At 47.0% G+C, this 19,116-nt stretch overlaps 3 protein-coding genes across 3 annotated transcripts in view; 2 read left to right on the forward strand and 1 right to left on the reverse strand.

Annotated features, from left to right (window-relative positions):
- Positions 1-1,799, forward strand: part of LOC117883668 (actin, cytoplasmic type 5-like) — a 2,590-nt gene extending 791 nt beyond the window's left edge. The window contains exon 3 of the mRNA XM_034783238.1: positions 338-1,799. Coding sequence (XP_034639129.1) covers positions 338-1,262 — 925 coding nt within the window. The 3' untranslated portion in view covers positions 1,263-1,799. The remainder of the gene's footprint in view (positions 1-337) is intronic.
- Positions 1,800-11,613: 9,814 nt separating this feature from the next.
- Positions 11,614-14,030, reverse strand: LOC117884503 (actin, cytoplasmic type 5). Its single transcript, XM_034784934.1, has 2 exons — positions 13,878-14,030; positions 11,614-13,277 (listed from the first exon to the last, which is right to left on the reverse strand). Exon 2 carries the CDS (start codon positions 13,264-13,266, stop codon positions 12,136-12,138), a length of 1,131 nt encoding a protein of 376 aa, XP_034640825.1. The 5' UTR covers positions 13,267-13,277; positions 13,878-14,030; the 3' UTR covers positions 11,614-12,135.
- A 77-nt stretch (positions 14,031-14,107) lies between these two features.
- ARID3B (AT-rich interaction domain 3B) overlaps positions 14,108-19,116 on the forward strand; it is a 46,853-nt gene continuing 41,844 nt past the window's right edge. Inside the window, exons 1-2 of the mRNA XM_034784933.1 lie at positions 14,108-14,278; positions 17,178-17,818. Coding sequence (XP_034640824.1) covers positions 17,258-17,818 — 561 coding nt within the window. The 5' untranslated portion in view covers positions 14,108-14,278; positions 17,178-17,257. The remainder of the gene's footprint in view (positions 14,279-17,177; positions 17,819-19,116) is intronic.

Here is a 19,116-nt window from a genome sequence, read left to right on the forward strand (position 1 = left end):
CCCGATCCAGACAACAACAGCGTTCCCCTCCCGTAGGGCGCACGGGGAAGGTAGCCAATAGCATTTCCTTGAAAACTTCCATGCACCTAACGGGCTCTGTGCTCCTCCCCTCCCCCCCAGATTAACTCAAAATGGCCGATGAAGAAATTGCCGCCCTCGTTGTTGACAATGGCTCCGGGATGTGCAAAGCTGGCTTTGCTGGGGATGATGCTCCTCGAGCTGTGTTCCCCTCCATCGTGGGACGCCCCAGGCACCAGGGTGTCATGGTGGGCATGGGGCAGAAAGACAGCTATGTGGGCGATGAGGCCCAGAGCAAGAGAGGTATCCTCACCCTGAAGTATCCCATTGAGCATGGTATTGTCACCAACTGGGATGATATGGAGAAGATCTGGCATCATACCTTCTACAATGAGCTGCGGGTTGCCCCCGAGGAGCACCCTGTCCTGCTCACTGAAGCCCCCCTGAATCCCAAGGCCAACCGAGAGAAGATGACACAGATCATGTTTGAGACCTTCAACACTCCAGCTATGTATGTAGCCATCCAGGCTGTGCTGTCCCTGTATGCCTCTGGGCGTACCACCGGTATTGTCATGGACTCTGGGGATGGGGTCACCCACACAGTGCCAATCTACGAGGGCTACGCCCTGCCCCATGCCATCCTGCGTCTGGACTTGGCTGGCCGTGACCTGACTGACTACCTCATGAAGATCCTGACCGAGAGAGGCTACAGCTTCACCACCACGGCCGAAAGGGAAATTGTGCGCGACATCAAGGAGAAGCTCTGCTACGTCGCTTTGGACTTCGAGCAGGAGATGGCCACGGCCGCTTCATCTTCCTCCCTAGAGAAGAGCTATGAGCTGCCTGATGGCCAGGTGATCACTATCGGGAATGAAAGGTTCCGGTGCCCAGAGGCAATCTTACAGCCCTCCTTCCTGGGGATGGAGTCCTGTGGCATTCACGAGACCACTTTCAACTCCATCATGAAGTGTGACGTTGATATCCGAAAGGACCTCTATGCTAACACGGTGCTGTCTGGAGGAAGCACCATGTATCCTGGCATCGCTGACCGAATGCAGAAGGAGATCACGGCCCTGGCACCCAGCACGATGAAAATCAAGATCATTGCCCCACCGGAGCGTAAATATTCTGTCTGGATTGGTGGCTCCATCCTGGCTTCTCTCTCCACCTTCCAGCAGATGTGGATCAGCAAGCAGGAATACGATGAGTCTGGCCCATCCATTGTTCATCGTAAATGCTTCTAAAGAGGGTCCCAGCAGATGCGCTCAGCCTCTGCTGATGCGGTTACACACAGTATAATTGTCAGGGCAAATGTATTTACCAAATTGAGTAGTTACTTGTAAACTTTGCCCTTGAAAAGCTTTTCATGTTGGACCAATATTTGATTTACTCCCCTCCCCTTATGTTTAACTTGACTATTCCTTTGATGTACTGTGTAGTAACTATACCCTGTGCATCATAAGCTCTGTTACAGGTTGCACATGTGACCAAGGTTACAGTTAACTGTAGTGTATGCGCGCGCGCGAGAGAGAGAGAGAGCGCTACCTGTTAGGCTTTAGTTTTCCTGTGGCTGACTAGTGACTCTTAACTTCCCCCCCTTTAGCTATAAATTCCCTGGGGCTGGAGACTAGACTAAGGGTGGTTGACTTTACAATGTAACTTTGATGTAATGGCATCTCAGAAGTAGATTTGTAACTAACCCTAAAGGTGATAATTGTATTGTCACTGACAGCTCCTTGTGTAAGACAAACTAATAAAATTCTGTGGCTTAACATTTAAAATGTGTTGTACAATTGCTTCAGGGTAACTGGATTGATCAGCATGGAAAAGCCGATTATTCTTTCAAGTGTACTAATAGAAATGCCTGTTCCTTAATAGTTTACATAATTAAATTGCAAGACTATGCTGCAGCCTACCAGATTAATCTCATCACCCCTAGCATGGTGATGAGTGCCCAGAAAATGCCATGGGGACTTCTAAAACCTGCCTAACATGTCTTGCTTCTATTTTGGTGTACAGAGATTAGCTTGGTGTTCACTAGGTAAGAAATTTTGATCTGCATTTACAGCTGGGTCATGAAGAGCCCTCTACTCTATTAGAAAAGCATGGTTACCTGTAGCTGTTGCTGGGTACCACTAACTTTGTTCAATGAGGGGAAAATGGTGTGTAAAACATCTCTTAAAGATGGGCAAGAGAAATGGACCAGGGGGTGGGGAGGGATACACTGTATGAAGGCCTGAACGTTAAGTGGATTTTCTGCTGTAGAAGAGGACAGAATTTCTGCCCCTGAGAATCCACTGGAGAAATAGTGGAAATTCACCTAATGTGTGAAGTTGGGGTGGGTTTTTAGGCTGCTTAAACTGCTTTTAATACTGTAAATTTTTTTTAGTTTTTTGAAAATTTACTTTTTGGCTTAAAGGTCCATCATCCTGCTGCTTCAACTAAGATACAAGAACTCACAATAACATCCACTCAGGTATTCAATGTGTCCTGCCTGGAAGACAGGACCTATCATTCCTGATGTTTAAAAATATCTTCTGGACTGCCTTTGGACCATGAGTACTCAAAGCATAGGCTCAACTCTAGTAAAAACTGTCATACACTTCTAAGATCAGTCAGACCAAACCAAACACTATAACTATCTTAAACAGAACTGCCCTGTCCTGCCTTCAATACTGTCTCCAAAAGAATAAACACACTCCCTCCTAATCTTGTAGGAGGAACAGTTTTTTGTATTCAGCTGGGCAGCCTTTTTGCAGAAGTGGCCCTTAATTCAGATTTTTGGCAGGCTTCTGTTTCAGTTCACTTTGAAAACACAAGTGTGAAGCTAAACTGACTTCAGGATGAACTCAAGATGAAGTGGTGGTATCCTTTAAATAGGATACCGTCTTGATCTGGTCCTAATGGTTGGTGGTAAAACTTGCCTACCTCTTCCTTTCCAAACAAAATCACTCCAAAGGGTAAAACTACCACGTGTTTTGATCTCATAAGTCATTTTATATGCTCTTGTATATCCTTGATTTTTGCTTTTTCTGTATGTGCCCTGGTTTGAATCGCATTCCTTGAGGCTGCCAGCAGCTATTTACCTCATCCACATATTTCATTGCCTACATGCATTCCCATCCAGAATGTCTAGCTAGCATAAGCAAAGGCCAAGTAGCCTGGGAAGAGTCACACACAGTACTGAACACCTGAAAGTGCTGGACTGGTGGTTCCTGATTTATCAGACTTTATACTAAAGTCCAAGATGTACAATACTTAGAAATATTTCTATGTCCCTATCACTTTCAGATACCAATATGGCAAAGTTACTTTGCTGTGGCAACAATGGGCTTGCCTGTGATCTAGGGCAGATTATATATTTACCCACCATTGTGGTGTACAGTATAAAAGACAGGGGTGAGTAGTGTGCTGATCTCTATCCAGCCAAAATCCAGGTTGCAGCCCGTGTACCCTCTGCACACAGCGGGTATCCTGTATAATGAGGAACCCTGGGGGCTTATGACAAAATAGGTTGGGAATAATATGAACTGAGAAGTGTGGGGCTTTGACATTGTGAGGGTGCAGGACAATGGGGCCTAGCCCCTACAGAGGCAATAAAGGCACAAAATATAGGAGGTGCAGGCTGTGAGGCAACACTGTTAATGCTATCTGAATTCAGACATCTGGCAGTGTGCTTACTTTCTCTCACCTGTCCTTACGCCCATAGCTACTGCCATGGTGTGGCTTGTGCTCCTGTTACTTCCCCTCCTAATATGACTACTCCCATACCTCCCTCCTGATTCCCCATAACCTGGTCTTTAGCCAGTCCTGCCCCATTGCTAAACTCCTGCTCCACACTAACATGCCTTGCATTCTGCTACCAGGTGTGAGGACTGCAGCCTCTCTAGCTTTTTCTATCCTCATGAAAGAGGAAATACTCCTTTCGGTCTCTCAAGGTGAACAGCTCTCTTTTTGGGGGGGGAGGAGAGGAGGGGTTTGCTCCTTTTGCTGATGGATCCTACTCTGTTCCCAAGTATAGCACAGGAATAGTTTCTAGGCACTTGCTATGGGGAGAACACTCTTAAATGCCATATACTTGACAGGTAACCAAGAGGCTGCTTACAATTGTTCCAAGAAAATGATTGGGAGCATTAAACTATAAATCAAGTGGTGAGGTGGGGACTTGGAACCTAAGCCTAATGCAGTCCATGTGGGTTTCTCTATTGACTACAGCAGGCTTTGGATCAGGCCCTGAATGCAGCATCTTTTGAGGAATTACAGAGACTTGCTTTGCTGCAGGTTTATAAAAGATGGTAGCCAGTAAGTCATCTTCCTACCCTTCTGCTAATAAAATGTTCAAATGGAGACTGCATGAGGCCAACTTGCTTGCCAAGCTGTACAAAGTCATAGCTTACCTGCCAACCCAGACCCTGATCCCAGAATTGAATCCACTAGCTTGGAGCCTTGCACCCTACATCCACGAGTCAAGGGGCCTTTGTGGGGGTGTTTTTGGATCCCTTGCAGGATCAGGTCCAAATGTCAGACTACAAACACAAGAGCTTGTGGTGCTGCAGTCCAGAAGGATACCTTTAGGAACCATCCATACAGTCGCTTGGGGAGCTTGATCAGCCTTGAAGCATAGACGGGCCCACGCTGTGTTTCAACCATCTTTTCAAATCATGTTGCTATCTAGGGAAGGTGGGTTGATCTCACCTACATTATAAGATTGAACCATGTTTTACCTCTGGTGGCTGATGGCCATGTGGTAACTGAGCCCCCAAGGAGGTGAGAATGATAGTATAGATAAGCCCTTATTAACACTGCATAAGGCATAAATCTGCTCCTAGCCTCCCATCACTAGTGGGAAACCAATGATCTGGCTACAGTGTGAAACTGACCATGTTAATAACATCCCTTGGGCCAGCTGGCAGCAAAGACCCAGGTCCACAAAGGTATTTAGGATCCTAACTCCCACTGAAATCAATGGAAGTTAGAAGTGTAAATACCACTGAGGATGTGGACCAAACTTATAAGCAGGGTAGTTTTTGTTTTAAAAACAGCCGTGCGTGTCATGAAGAGGTACAGACCCACTGAGAGTGAGAAATGGGGAAGGCAGAGCCCTTTGTCTTCCTTATAATGCTGGTGCTAGATGAGGGTATTTGGGGGAGGAAACTCCTGGGGGCCTGAATTTAAGAGGCACTCACCTCTCATGGAGCAGGGATTGTGGATGGCTATCTGCAGAGGGTAGGTGCTGGGGGGGTGGGGTTCCTGTCATAGGCTGGAGCTGATGCAAGCTCCAGCTGTAGTGTGAGGATGGTACCTGCCATGGAGCAAGGGAGAGGCTAGTGAAGGTACCTGCCATGGGACAGGTGTAAGCAGGGGAATGGTCCCGCTATTGTGGGGAACTTTCCTGGCTTCTGCACTACGCCGGTGAAGTGGGCTAGCGAAAGAATCCGAGTCCTCGCTCCGACTTCCTTTACCCAGAAGCCTCCCTGCCCTTGAGGACTCCCCTTCCACTCTCATGTCTGGCAGAGTCCTCATAAACCCCGACAAGGCTGAGCCCAGGATTCCTGGGGGTCTTGACCTCCAACCCTGCTGTGGTCACCCAGGACAGGGGCTAGGGTGTCCCTACTCCGGCGTACTCTCTTTGCACTGGGCACCTCCCTGACCCACTGATCATTTCATACAATTTAAAGCAAATACAAGTTGTTTAATTAACAATTAGTTTAAAAAAAGAATAAGGAAAAATGGGAAAAGTTAAAGGAGAAAACATCACCCCGCTCTGTGGCAGGGAACATCACAAACAGTGTCTCTGGAACGTCAGGGCAGTCCACAGTCTGTTCCTTGTAGGTCCCAGGCTCCTTCTCAGGCCCTGGCTGTGCTTCAGAGACGCTGCGGGTTGGACACTAGCTCCGGCGGTGGCCACACGCTCTCAGGCTCTAGATGGCAGGACCCTTCTTCCCAGCATTGCCCCCGCTCTGACAGGGTTACGATCCCCCTCCAAGTCTGGCCTGCAGGGCCTCTTAGCTGAGGCGTCTCCCTGTGCTGGGCCCACTGCCCAGGGTCCCCCTCACTCTCCCCAGCTGCTCTCCGGACTGCTCCAGCCCCAGCTCCACTCTGCCTCAGCACAGCTGCTGCTCTGCCTCCAGCTCCCTGGGCTGCTTCTCTGGCCCCTCTGGCTCTGGTTGCTACAGCTCTGCCCCCAGAACAGGTCTGCTCTGCAGGCTGCTTCTTTGACTCTGCTCCCAGCTCTGACCTGCCTCCTGGCTGCTTGTCTGGCCCCTCTGGCTCTGGTTGCTGCAGATCTGCTCCCAGGGCAGGTCTGCTCTCTCTGGGCTGTGCTCTGGCTTTGGGGCTGCAGCTCTGCTTCCAGCAACTTAGCTCGGGCCCCTGCTCTCTCCTTAGCTCGGCCCCACCCTGTCTGACTCAGGCCATTCCAGCTCGCACGGAGGACGGGACCCCCCCCTGGCCTCCTGACTCCCTAATTATCCTGCCCGCCCTGTCAATCAGGCTGATCTAGAGCATTGGCCTCTCACCATTGTTCCTGGGGACTGTCAGTCTTAGGCTCCTGATTTGCCACTGACTCTTCCCCTTTTGGTACTGGGAGCTAGCCAACCAAAACACCCCCACTGAGTGTTAGTAAGGAGGCAACAGTCCCCTTATACAGGGATGCAGTGGAGGACAGGATCAGGCAGAGGAGGAGGAGGCCAGGTTAGAATGGCTGCAGAGCTCTGCTTCCAGCACTGTGAATGAGAACGGAACGGAATCTTTCCCAACCTCATTTGTTTCCTCATGTTTTGCTGACATCCAGCACAGGCCAGGAAACAGGGCTGCTTTGTCTCTGTGCCAATGGCTTTGCTTCATTCGGCTTCTAGCCCAATGGTGCACACAGCCCTGCCAGCCTGGGAGACTGGGGTTGGGTTCTGACCCATCTCCCGCAAGGCATCATAATGTAAGGAATCTGCTGAGTGGTCATAGTCCGAGGGTGGCAGGTACTGAGGAGTGGGTCAGGCAGACAGGGCATCTTGGGGACCAGGAAGGACAGTGACCTTTGGAGATAGCTGGGTCATGACATCAGGGGTAATGTCCATCAGCCTGTGATCTGTCCTATGACAGCAGGGCTGCGTGTCTCAGCAGGGGAAACATTAGAAGCATCCAGGACCCAAAACACCTCTGCTGGCCAGATGCCATTTTGGGCCTGTGATCATGGAGGTACTGGCACCCATGGAATAGGGGATGGACGGGGTGTCCCATTGAGAAGGACATGTGGGTGTCTCCAAGGAGGAAGTCACATGGGGACAGGTAGTATCTGGCAGGAGGGTCATGCTCAGCTGCGTGGTGAGTCTCTAGAAGTCTCTGTGATGACTAGAAGTCTCCAGTACGGGAAGTAAGACCGCAGCAGGTAGCACCAGAGGGGCGCATGGGGTTCCTCAGCATGGGAATGAGGGAAAGGGGAATGTTGTGTCAAATTAGAATCACAGAAATATCAGTCTGGAAGGGAGCTCAAGAAATCATCAAGTCTGTCCCCCGGTGCTGAGGCAGGACCAAGTAAACCTAGACCAGCCCGGACAGGTGTTTGTCCAACCTGTTTTTAAAAACCTCCAGCAATGAGAATTCCACAACCTCCCTTGGAAGTCTGTTCTAGAACTTAAAAACTCTTATAAAGTCAGAAAATTTTTCCTAATATCTAACCTAAATGCCTTTTGCTGCAGATTAAGCTCATTACTTCTTGTCCGATGTTCAGTGGACACAGAGATCAATTGATCCCAGTCCTCTTTGTAACAGCCCTTAACATATTTGAAGACTATTATCAGGTCCTCCCTCAGTGTTCTATTCTCAAGACTAAACATGTCTAGTCTTTCAACATTTCCTCATATGTCAGGTTTTCTAAACCTTTTATCACTTTTATTGCTCTCCTCAGGACTCTCTCCAATTTGTCCACATCTTTCCTAGAGTGCAGTGCCCAGAATCGGACACAATACTCCAGCCGAGGCCTCACCAGTGTGGAACAATTGCCTCCTGTCTCTTATGTATGACACTCCTGTTCATAGACCCCAGAATGACATTAGTCTTTTTCACAGCTGCATTACATTGTTGACTCATATTCATTTTTGATCCACTATAATCTCCAGATCCTTTTCATCAGTACTACCACTTAGCCTTGCTGCCTCCCCCTCGTAACAATCTAGACCACATTTCCCTAGTTTGCTTATGAGAACATCATGTGGGACTGTCCCCAAAGCCTTATTAAAAATCCAGATATAGTATAGTGTGATATTTGGATTAGATTGCAAGCTCTCTGAGGCTACGGACCATCTGTTTCTTCTGTCTATATTGCACCTAGCACGTAGGATCCCAGTCTAAGATAATATTGCAATACAATAGAGCCGGGGAGACCTCGTGCACCCACACACACCCCCTGCTGGACCCTATCCCCTGAGCCCTGAACCCACCAAACCTAGCTGAATCCCGCCACATGAGGGTCACCCCATCCCCATTACCCAGCCCGCTTATTTATACCCATGACTGTCTCTACTTCCCATATGGGTGATAGACCCTCACCGCTTATCGACTGTTTCCTGATCCCGGCCACCGGTTACCCACCCCTCATTGGGGACATTGCAGTCTGTATATACTATATATGCTGCCCAGCCCCAAAACACCAACATACCCCTATACTCTGTATGTTACCCCCAATGACCAATAACTGACGCTTCAAATTTTCTGTATCGTTATTTTTTAAATATTCTCTAATAAAATTTATTTCTGTCCACCGTGTGCCTTTGTAGTCATCTTTCAGTGATCTCTTTAGAATAGAAAAGACCCACAAATAAGTTAAGTCTCTAAAAACACTGGTGTTAAAATAGGTCACTTCCTTAAATGCATATTTGCTTGTGTTACAAGTTTTCCACCCCCTGGTTTAGAAGTAATGAGTATTATTTATTGTAATTAGAACAGGTAACAGTTGAGTCCCATATTAGAAAGGAAGAATTTTAATCCCCTCCCCCCTCTCTTTTAAGATGTGTTAATGAAAAACTGCTGGTAAGTCTGGTTTCAGATGTCAACTCTGCAAAACCTCCTAAAAAACTTATAAATGTATCTAACTTTTTTTAAACAAATGTGATGGGTATTTCCAATATGAATTAAGGTCATGCAAGAGTAAGGTGCTGCCTGTAATCCTGGGTCTTCAGAGGTAGTAGAGGCTAGTCCTAGAGGATGGAGAGCAATTACTCCCTAGCCCTAAGGGGTGGGGTCTAAGAAAAGCATGTTTTCAGAGCGACTGAAGACACTCCTCAGCCCTTTGGGATAAAAATCACCATTTTCAATGGGACTTTCTTACCTCCATTCCCCAGTTCCAATAGGTCCCAATATTTAGGAAAAGTGGTTTCCTCTAACAGTGGAGTAGGTTAAGCACAGATTAGCTGTAACAAGTGCAGAGGCCATGGATGGGTGTGGGAATTTCTTCTCTGAGATTGCCATGTTTTCAAGTGGTCCAGTTGCACCATTCAAAGTTGGAGATGTAGGGCTACAAGTTCTTGATCCTCTCCCCTGTATCTCAGCAGCTGGGTGTAGCCTGGGAAGAAGGTTAGCAAGTACAGAGCTAGAGGTCTGTATGGTCCCCATCCCTCCCCCTCAATCCTCAGGAGGGAGAGGGGATGCAGCTGGGGAAATATTCTGAGCCTACATCTCAGCAAGAGGAGATAGTGATGTAAGAAAGCATGGTTCTCCCATCCTTGGAGCATGCAATGAATTTTGATATCATGGAGTGCACTATACATCACATCTTGATGGTTACAGACTTCCACAACTAACCAGAGAACCTGCTTAGAACATTGCCTTGAACCTGCCTCAGCTATAGTGCTCTGCTGTATAGGAAGTCACTCGAGCCAGACCACCGTGGTCCAAAGTGGCACTTTAGGTTGGGTTTCTGCATTGTTAGAGGCTGACCCTAGCTGGAGTGGGGTCCCATCCAAGGCTCTAGTCCCTGAGAAAAAGGAAGAGCTAGCTAAGAGAAGTGACTGAGGAACCAAGGGGACTAGAAATTCAGGCAGAACTGACTGTATCTATGGGGAAAGCCAAACCAAGAGGCGCACACATATACAAAAGGGATAAAGCTGGGAATCTGTACTGCTAGAAGGAAGTTGGAGGTTAAACTAGCAAGTAAATTGTGTATTAGTTGCACTGTGTTGGAATAACAAGAGTTGAGGTCATTTTGGGGCAGCCTGAAGCTGAGAGGTAATAATCAGTTGGTCAGCTCTCAGATTTTGATGTTTGAGGACAGTATTTTCCCCCTACCTACCCACAGAACAAGACCATTTTAAAAGAAAACTGCATGATATGAGGACTGGGGGAGATTGAAGAGTCAGTCTTGATCTCCTATATAGGGGCAGGTTTCAGAGTAGCAGCTGTGTTAGTCTGTATCTGCAAAAAGAACAGGAGCACTTGTGGCACCTTAGAGACTAACAAATTTATTAGAGCATAAGCTTTCATGGACTACAGCCCACTTCTTCAGATGCATAGAAGTGAACATACATTAAGGAGATACACACAAGTTTTCTTGTACTTAATTGGCCTCTCAGAGTTGGTAAGACAACTCCCACCTGCTCATGCTCTCTCTGTGTGTGTACACACACACACACACACCCCTCTCTCTATAGATGTTCCATTCGATGCAGCCAAAGAAGTAGGCTGTAGCCCACGAAAATTTATGCTCTAATAAATTTGTTAATCTCTAAAGTGCCACAAGTACTCCTGTTCTTTATATAGGGGCAGTTGCTAAACTGTTTAGAAGTTCACACTTTGCCATGCTATAGTAGGCTACTGAGAGAATTTGAAGGAAACTGCAAGTATTAAGTTCTAGTATCTTCTCTTCCCCAACCCCAAGACAACTCCAAAAGAAGGTCAAAGCAGTAGTTTTTAGAACCATGGTTAAGGTCTCATTTTACTATACATAGGAAAATTCTATACCTTCATTGCAAGTCACTCTTCCCAGGACAACTACTGCAACTTTGCATGCTTTTGCTGGTGTGTTAACCCTGTAGAAAGCCATCTTCAGCTAGACAACAATGAGGCAGTAAAACACTCCACCCCAATGCCATTCAGCTACAGGGAATCTTAAGAGGAAAGTATTCTTTATACAACAGCAAAGTTCTACTCCTAAAAAAATCAGGAAATGTGACTTAACTGCATTATACTGGTTTTGCTTGTAGACATCTCCCTACTTGCAATACCATTTGAAAGTGTTAGCTTCCTTTGCATCGAGATATCAGCACTTTTGTTCCCCCTTCTCCTTACTTTGTCTTTCAGTGTCAGAGAACAATGCGTAAAAGGAACCCCCATCTACAAACTGAGTACAAGGTTGATAGCTCCAATACCACAAATTCAATATTTAAAGACTTTATTCTCTCTACTTTGGAGTGCTAGAGTGTACATGTGTCCAGCACAACTGTTCCTACTGAGGCATCAGCCTCCTGTATATAACAGATTTGGCATGCAAGAGTTAGAATTATGATTTAGCCAATATATGATGGTTTTATTAAAAAGTGAGATGACCAGGTTCATTCAGCCTGGAGGCCAGACCACGTGTGAGTCCAGGCATACAATTATGACAACTTTTTAAACCACGGAAGTTTATTAGTTTGCCTTATACAAGGAGCTGTCAGTGACATTACAGTTATCACCTTTAGGGTTAGTTACAAATCTACTTCTGAGTTTACAATGTAACTTTGATGTAATGACAAGTCAACCACCCTTAGTCTAGTCTCCAGCCCCAGGGAATTTATAGCTGGGGGGTGGGGTGGGGGAGTAAAGGGTCACTAGTCAGCCACAGGAAAACTAAAGCCTAACAGGTAGCGCTCTCTCGTCACTAATACAGTTAACTGTAACCTTGGTCACGTGCAACCTGTAACAGAGCTTATGATGCAGAGGATATAGTTACTGCACAGTACATCAAAGGTATAGTCAAGTTAAACATAAGGGGAGGGGAGTAAATCAAACAATATTGGTCCAACATGAAAGGCTTTTCAAGGGCAAAGTTTACAAGTAACTACTCAATTTGGTAAATACATTTGCCCTGACAATTATACTGTGTGTAACCCCATCAGCAGAGGCTGAGCACATCTGCTGGGACCCTCTTTAGAAGCATTTACGATGGACAATGGATGGGCCAGACTCATCGTATTCCTGCTTGCTGATCCACATCTGCTGGAAGGTGGAGAGAGAAGCCAGGATGGAGCCACCAATCCAGACAGAATATTTACGCTCCGGTGGGGCAATGATCTTGATTTTCATCGTGCTGGGTGCCAGGGCAGTGATCTCCTTCTGCATTCGGTCAGCAATGCCAGGATACATGGTGGTACCGCCAGACAGCACCGTGTTAGCATAGAGGTCCTTTCGGATATCAACGTCACACTTCATGATGGAGTTGAAAGTGGTCTCGTGAATGCCACAGGACTCCATCCCCAGGAAAGAGGGCTGGAAGATGGCCTCTGGGCACCGGAACCTTTCATTCCCGATAGTGATCACTTGGCCATCAGGCAGCTCATAGCTCTTCTCCAGGGAAGAAGATGAAGCGGCCGTGGCCATCTCCTGCTCGAAGTCCAAGGCGACATAGCAGAGCTTCTCCTTGATGTCGCGCACAATTTCCCTTTCGGCCGTGGTGGTGAAGCTGTAGCCTCTCTCGGTCAGGATCTTCATGAGGTAGTCAGTCAGGTCACGGCCAGCCAAGTCCAGACGCAGGATGGCATGGGGCAGGGCATAGCCCTCGTAGATTGGCACTGTGTGGGTGACCCCATCCCCAGAATCCATGACAATACCGGTGGTACGCCCAGAGGCATACAGGGACAGCACAGCCTGGATGGCCACATACATAGCTGGAGTGTTGAAGGTCTCAAACATGATCTGCGTCATCTTCTCTCGGTTGGCTTTGGGATTCAGGGGGGCTTCAGTGAGCAGGACAGGGTGCTCCTCGGGGGCAACCCGCAGCTCATTGTAGAAGGTATGATGCCAGATCTTCTCCATATCATCCCAGTTGGTGACAATGCCATGCTCAATGGGATACTTCAGGGTGAGGATACCTCTCTTGCTCTGGGCCTCATCACCCACATAGCTGTCTTTCTGCCCCATGCCCACCATGACACCCTGGTGCCTGGGGCGTCCCACGATGGAGGGGAACACAGCTCGAGGAGCATCATCCCCAGCAAAGCCAGCTTTGCACATCCCGGAGCCATTGTCAACAACAAGGGCGGCGATTTCTTCATCAGCCATTTTGATTTAATCTGAGATAAACAGTGAGGGGAACAGAGAAGGGTTTGTCAATATCTAGCTACCCTTCCTATGAGCCCTACTTAGATTACACTGAGGCAAGAGGATAAGGATCCATGTTTAGAAAGTAACACGAGAGCCTGGGAGCAAGGCTGCGGGTCTGTATGGGGATGTCTCACCTGAGGGAGATCCCAGCCGCTCACATGACCTGGCTCGACTCCCGGCCAGGCACAGAGACAAGCACTCAGCCAGGTTAAGTGATTGTACACTAGGCACTAGCAACAGCCTAGGCAGGGGAGTTTAAATCTGAGCTAGTTAAACTGGCGCAGCTTTTGCACTCCAGACAATGGCTGAACCAGGCGAGTCTGGGAATCCCGACGCTCATTCCCAGCCTTCCTCCTCCACCACGAGTAGTACCATGTTACGCCATAACCGAAGTGGTTTAAGCGTGTTCACACGAGGGGTTTGCGCCCATTGAGCTGGGCTGATTGCAGCTCGTGTCGGGGGGGAGGGGCGCCGCTTGCCACACCCAGCCCATAGCACCTAGAAGGCTAGACACGGCCAGCCACCTCAACGGCGGAGATCCGCCACGCCCTTCCCCACCACCCCGGTACCTGCAGCGGCTGCCCACACACGCTCCGGCACTGCTCAGCTTCTTCCCTGCGGCAGTCAGTAGTGTCCGCGCCCAGCACCGCTTTATCACCACCGGAACCGGAAACCCGGCCCCGGCCCCGCGCGCCCATTGGCTGCTGGTGATAACGGCCCGCCTACTCGTCCCAGTTCCGCTCCTTTCCCGAACACTTTCCGCTACCTGATTCCGCCTCCTGACAGCTACTTCCGGTCAGCGTTCTCTCTGCGGGGGGAGGGGAGGCGAGTGGCGTAGCTTCCGCTATGCGCCCCGTCCCCTCCCAGCTCCGTTTCCGGTCTTGCTAAGGGGGGCGGGGGAGGGGTGACGGTCAGAGTCGAGTGGCTGCGCGCGGGCCTGCAGCGACCCGCTTCCCTCGCTCTGGAGGAGGTAATGGCCCCTCTGATCCCGCTGGTGGCAGGGCTGGGTGTGTGGTAGAGGTGGGGGCTGGGTGTGTGGTAGAGGTAGGGCCGGGGGCTGGGTGTGTGGGGGAGGTGGNGGGTGTGCGGGCAGGCTGTGGGGGCTGGGTGTGTGGTAGAAGTAGGGGTGGGGGCTGGGTGTGAGGGTAGGCTATGGGGTTGTTGTTGAAGGGCTGGTTATGAAGGTTTTGGAGAAGCTGGTTTGGAGGAGAAAGGGGTTATGGGGGCTAGTTATAGGTGGTTTAAAGAGGCTGTTTGGGAGGGAAAGGGGTTGTTATGGGGGCTATGTTAGAGTTGGTTTTGTGGGGCAGGATATGTGATTGGTTCTAGGGAGGCTGAGGGAACTACTGGGGATCTCTGTGAGGAGGGGGTTATGAGTGTTGAGGAGGAGCGGGTTGGTTGGAATGACTGGCTCTGGGTTAGTGGGATTTGTGTGGGGTTGCTTACTGGGGAGGGGGGTTTGGGTATGGGATTGGTTTTTGGGATTTGAGAGACAGGGTATGGGATTGGTTAGCGTGACTATGGTGGGAGGAGTTGGTTGGGTGACAGGTTATGGGTGAAAGCGATTAGTTAGGGGGCTGGTTTAGGGAAGTAGGTTACAGTGGCCTGGTGTGAGAACTAGATATAGAGGGGATAATAAAAGCTTGGGGGAGCAGGAACATTCCATAGTGGAGCCTGCCTGAAAATATAAGGAGCGTTCACAGTTTTGTTTACTACTCCTTTTTAAAGCCTCTCATTTCTTTTCAGAGGAGCTTGAATTGTATACTTTTCAGCGTTTTTTCTGTTTCAAAATGTCCTTTTTATAGCCCCACCCAAAACTGCCAGAAGCACATTACCAGTGTGGTTTAATTACAATAATTAGGTTTTGTTAAAACAAAGAAGGAAGGTTTAAAAATTCAGATGGGAAGACTTTTTCTTTAACTGCTCTTCCAGGATGGAAATCCACATGAGGCACGGTTACTGCACGAGAACGTGAAAGTTAAACTGAGTAGTTTCACTGACCAGAGTTGGTTGTAATTCAAAAAGTTAAGCAAATACTAATGCTGAAAAGAAAATCAGATGTTAAAACTATTTTTAATTATCTAAAGTAGTAATAGCAACCCAGATGGAGAATTAAAAAAAAAAATTGTATCCTGATCTTGTACTCTTTGTTGTAAGTATCCTTATTTACTTAAAACACTCAGAAATGTTGACTATCTTTTTACAATCACATTAATACCTAATTAGGGTGTGGTTACTATATCTTTTGTTCTGGAATCATAGAAGATTAGGGTTGGAAGAGACCTCAGGAGGTCATCTAATCCAACTCCCCGCGAGCCCTTGGGTTTCACATTCATGTCTAATCCAGGAGAAATGTATGAATCTTGGTATAACCTTTCATGCATTATTGTATCAGAGCTGTGTGAGACACATTGGAACCGCATACCAAGGCTGTGTTTCTGCATCTCAGGTGTGTTTACCTGAAGTTAATCACATACCAGTCACTTCTTATTGTATTGCACATGAGGCATGTATTAACTGCACACCCTGTTGTGTATTGCTACATCTGAGATATGATAGTTGACATCCTAACATGCCTCAGGTGCAGCGCTACACAATAAGATGTGTTGTGAGAGTTGTATACACATGCCTTAGGCACAGTAATACACAATCTGGTTTGTGTTTAATGTTAGAATCCACATTCCAGTTTATTGTTATTGTACAAGGGAGATGTGTATGTATTATAACACCAATGCCAGGCTGTGTATTGTGCCTGAGGAATGTGTGATGCCCTAATCGCATGCCAGATGATGTATGATTGTTACTGACATTTGAATTGTGTGTTGCTTCATTTTTAAGCTAAAGGATATATTGGAGCATGATAGTTAAGAATGCTGATAGACCTGTCATTGGAATGATTTTATTTATGACAATAGTTGCTTAATACAGGAAATGATTTGCTGAGAAAAATGTCTCTGGTATTGTAACTTGCACAATTTAAAATCAATTGTATTGTATAGTGTTTGCAGAAGATATTGTTGAATCTCTTTAAGGAGAATCTAGGGTCATTTGAGGTCTTTTCTCTTATTTTGGAACTGTGTGGAAATTGCATCAATTAGTGTATTTGATTTACCTACAGAAATGTGTTTTCTTGCATTTAACCATAGAGCATTAGCAAACTATCCTCCTTTTTAAGGACCTGGTGTTGGTTAGATTGCATACCACAGTGCTGTTATGTGGGTGGAAGGAGGATTTCCTTAGTTTGTTTGCTGGCTGCCTTTCCTTTGTTTCTTGTACTTTATTGACTGAGTTCTGATTTACTGGTAAGTCTTGAAGGGCAGCTACTTAGCAGTTAGATCTACTTACATTTCTGAGTTCTGTCATAATGCCTGGAAATGCACATTCACATACAACTCTGCCAATACACCTAACATCCCAAGCTGATAGATTATAAATACATTTACTTAAAGAGCATGCACTTAGTGAAATTATTATGATGTGCAATTCCTTCAGATAGTGTATGGAGTAAGATTGAAATCTAAATTTTAAAATCAAATGCTTTAAAGGTAACTAGTAAAACTTGCGGGAGAGGGGTCAGTGAAGAATATGCTCTTAGGGCAGGGGACAGTTTGCAGTTTGTAAAAGCAGTTCAGGTAAGCAGTTTGCAGTTTGTAAAACTGAGGTTATGTTGTCGTGTGTTCAGTTTGAAAATACAATTAAACACACTGAAAATGGAGTGCAAGTTTGAGCCTGAGGCTGCAAAACTCTAGGTTTACTATTTCATGGTCTCCTGGACAGGAAAGAGGACTGGCTTTGCAGCCTGCTTATCCTTGGACAGGGAAGAAGATGAAAGTGTGTTATATTCATACAAATATTTATCTATCTTTTAGGTTCTATTGATCTCTGAAGGTCAGGGCTTGAGCCCTGCTGGATAGAAAAGCTGTCTTTTCACAGCCATGCTAACTGCGGGATGAAGCTAGAGGCTGTCGTTGAGCAGCTGCAGAAGCAGCAGCAGCAACAGCAGCAAGGTCCTCTGCAGATGGATTCCAGAGAGAGACAGCAGAGGCAGATGAGAGAAGCCCAGCTGCTTTATACTCAGCAGCTGGCAGCACAGCAGGCTGTTCTAGCAGCCACATCTGGCAGGGCTTCGGGCAGCCAAGCACTTGGTCCTTTGGCCAAAGTTCCACCTGTAGTTGGGGCCATCCGAGCTTTTGATCACAGCAGTGTGACCTCAGAGCCGGAAGATGATGAAGAAGAGGATGAAGAAGAAGAGGGTTTGGAAGATGGAGATCTTGAGGAGGACACTGAAATGACTGGGAAAGATGCCTGTTCTACTTTGAAGTATTTTCATTCTCAAAAAGTTTCCCATCACAACCAAAGAGTGGCTTCTACTTCGAATCCTCTTCCAGCCCCGGAACTTCAGTGGGGACAGCAGGAAAAGGACGGACAGGGTAAAGACACTACTAAACAATCATATTCTGGTTCCCCTTCTGGGCGGCAGACCTGGAGAATGGATGAGCAGCTCAAGCAGGTCAGTTCTGACATCTCTTCTCTATGAACAAAGGCTCTTTCTTTCAAAAGTGAATTTAGTACTTGTAAAAGGGGCTATATTTGACAGCTCTGGGGGTGCAGCTCTCTAACTGTACATGGAAGAGGTAAATTAAAGCCCCTTATCTACATGTGTCAACCCTGATCAACAAGGGTCACTGCTAGAGGTGAAAAAGGAGTTTGGTCTTCGTGGCTCATTCATTCTGTCACCTTTCTGCTGAGACTGTCAGCATGGGGCTAGTTAGTACCAGTTGTTGTGATTAATTTTGATATAGGCACCTGTCTGCTTGTAACTGACTTAATTTATTTCACATTGACCGTCCGTGAGCCCTCAGGTAGTAAAGATTTCCAGTTGCTATGAAGTTGGCCAGAATTTGAACCTGTGTCCTTGTGGGGAGAAAGTCCATATCCCATTCCTGATCATCTGAGCAGCACAGCCATTTTGTATTTCATGAGTGGATGGAAAGTGACTGACTTGCTTATTGAATAGTTACAGCAGGATGTTAATATTGGGTTTGTATCAATAATTACCAGTGTTTGAAGCTATATGCCAGTACAGCTAAGAACTCTTCACTTTACTGTGTGCTTCATCATATATGGGCATTTCCTTAGTGTAGTGCTAGGGTGCTTTATAGAGTTAAGATTAGCTCTGTTAGGTATAGGAACAGCCCATCGGTGGGTTGAGATTGGTTCTAAGGTTTATGTGTGGAGGTTGGATTAGCTGCTCTTTGCTACAAGCTATAGTGTGGGTGAGCTTGGGTAAGGGTTCCATTAAGTGCTGTTAAGGTGGGTTGAATTAACTCTGCTGTGAAAGTTTATTTGGCTATAGACAGAGAGTTTCTCCCTTGGAAATCCTGTGAATAAGTGGAAAGATTGGAGCTCCTTAGTGATGACCTATGATAAATCATAGACTTCTGAATGTTTGCTATGAGCGCTGACAGTTCAAAGCCTGTCCCCTAGATACTGTGGGTCAGAGACAAGAGGGCTTTGCTTTACACCATCATGTTTTTTTTCAGTGGGGAAAGATTCTTATTTGACCGGCATAACATAACACAGCTCATGGAGTATCACCCAGTAATTCCTGCATCAAGCTCATATCCTGATTTGCTAGCTTCCATGTTGATGCACTTGGCAGGATTCTGTGAAAGTTGCCAGGTCAGTGGTAAATGGGATTCCTGACTCTCCATGCTGGTGAGCACACTAACTAAACAACTGTAGGATCTGGCTGCATGCCAGCTGATACTCCAAAGTGCTTGTTGCTCAAGAGGGGCTAATTTGAGT

This window comes from Trachemys scripta, chromosome 10, assembly GCF_013100865.1.
Source record: "Trachemys scripta elegans isolate TJP31775 chromosome 10, CAS_Tse_1.0, whole genome shotgun sequence".
In the NCBI taxonomy this organism is placed as follows: domain Eukaryota; kingdom Metazoa; phylum Chordata; order Testudines; family Emydidae; genus Trachemys; species Trachemys scripta.

What these genes read in the sequence shown, in the direction of transcription:
- LOC117884503 (XM_034784934.1), bottom strand. Translation starts at nt 13,266, where the DNA reads ATGGCTGATGAAGAAATCGCCGCCCTTGTTGTTGACAATGGCTCCGGG.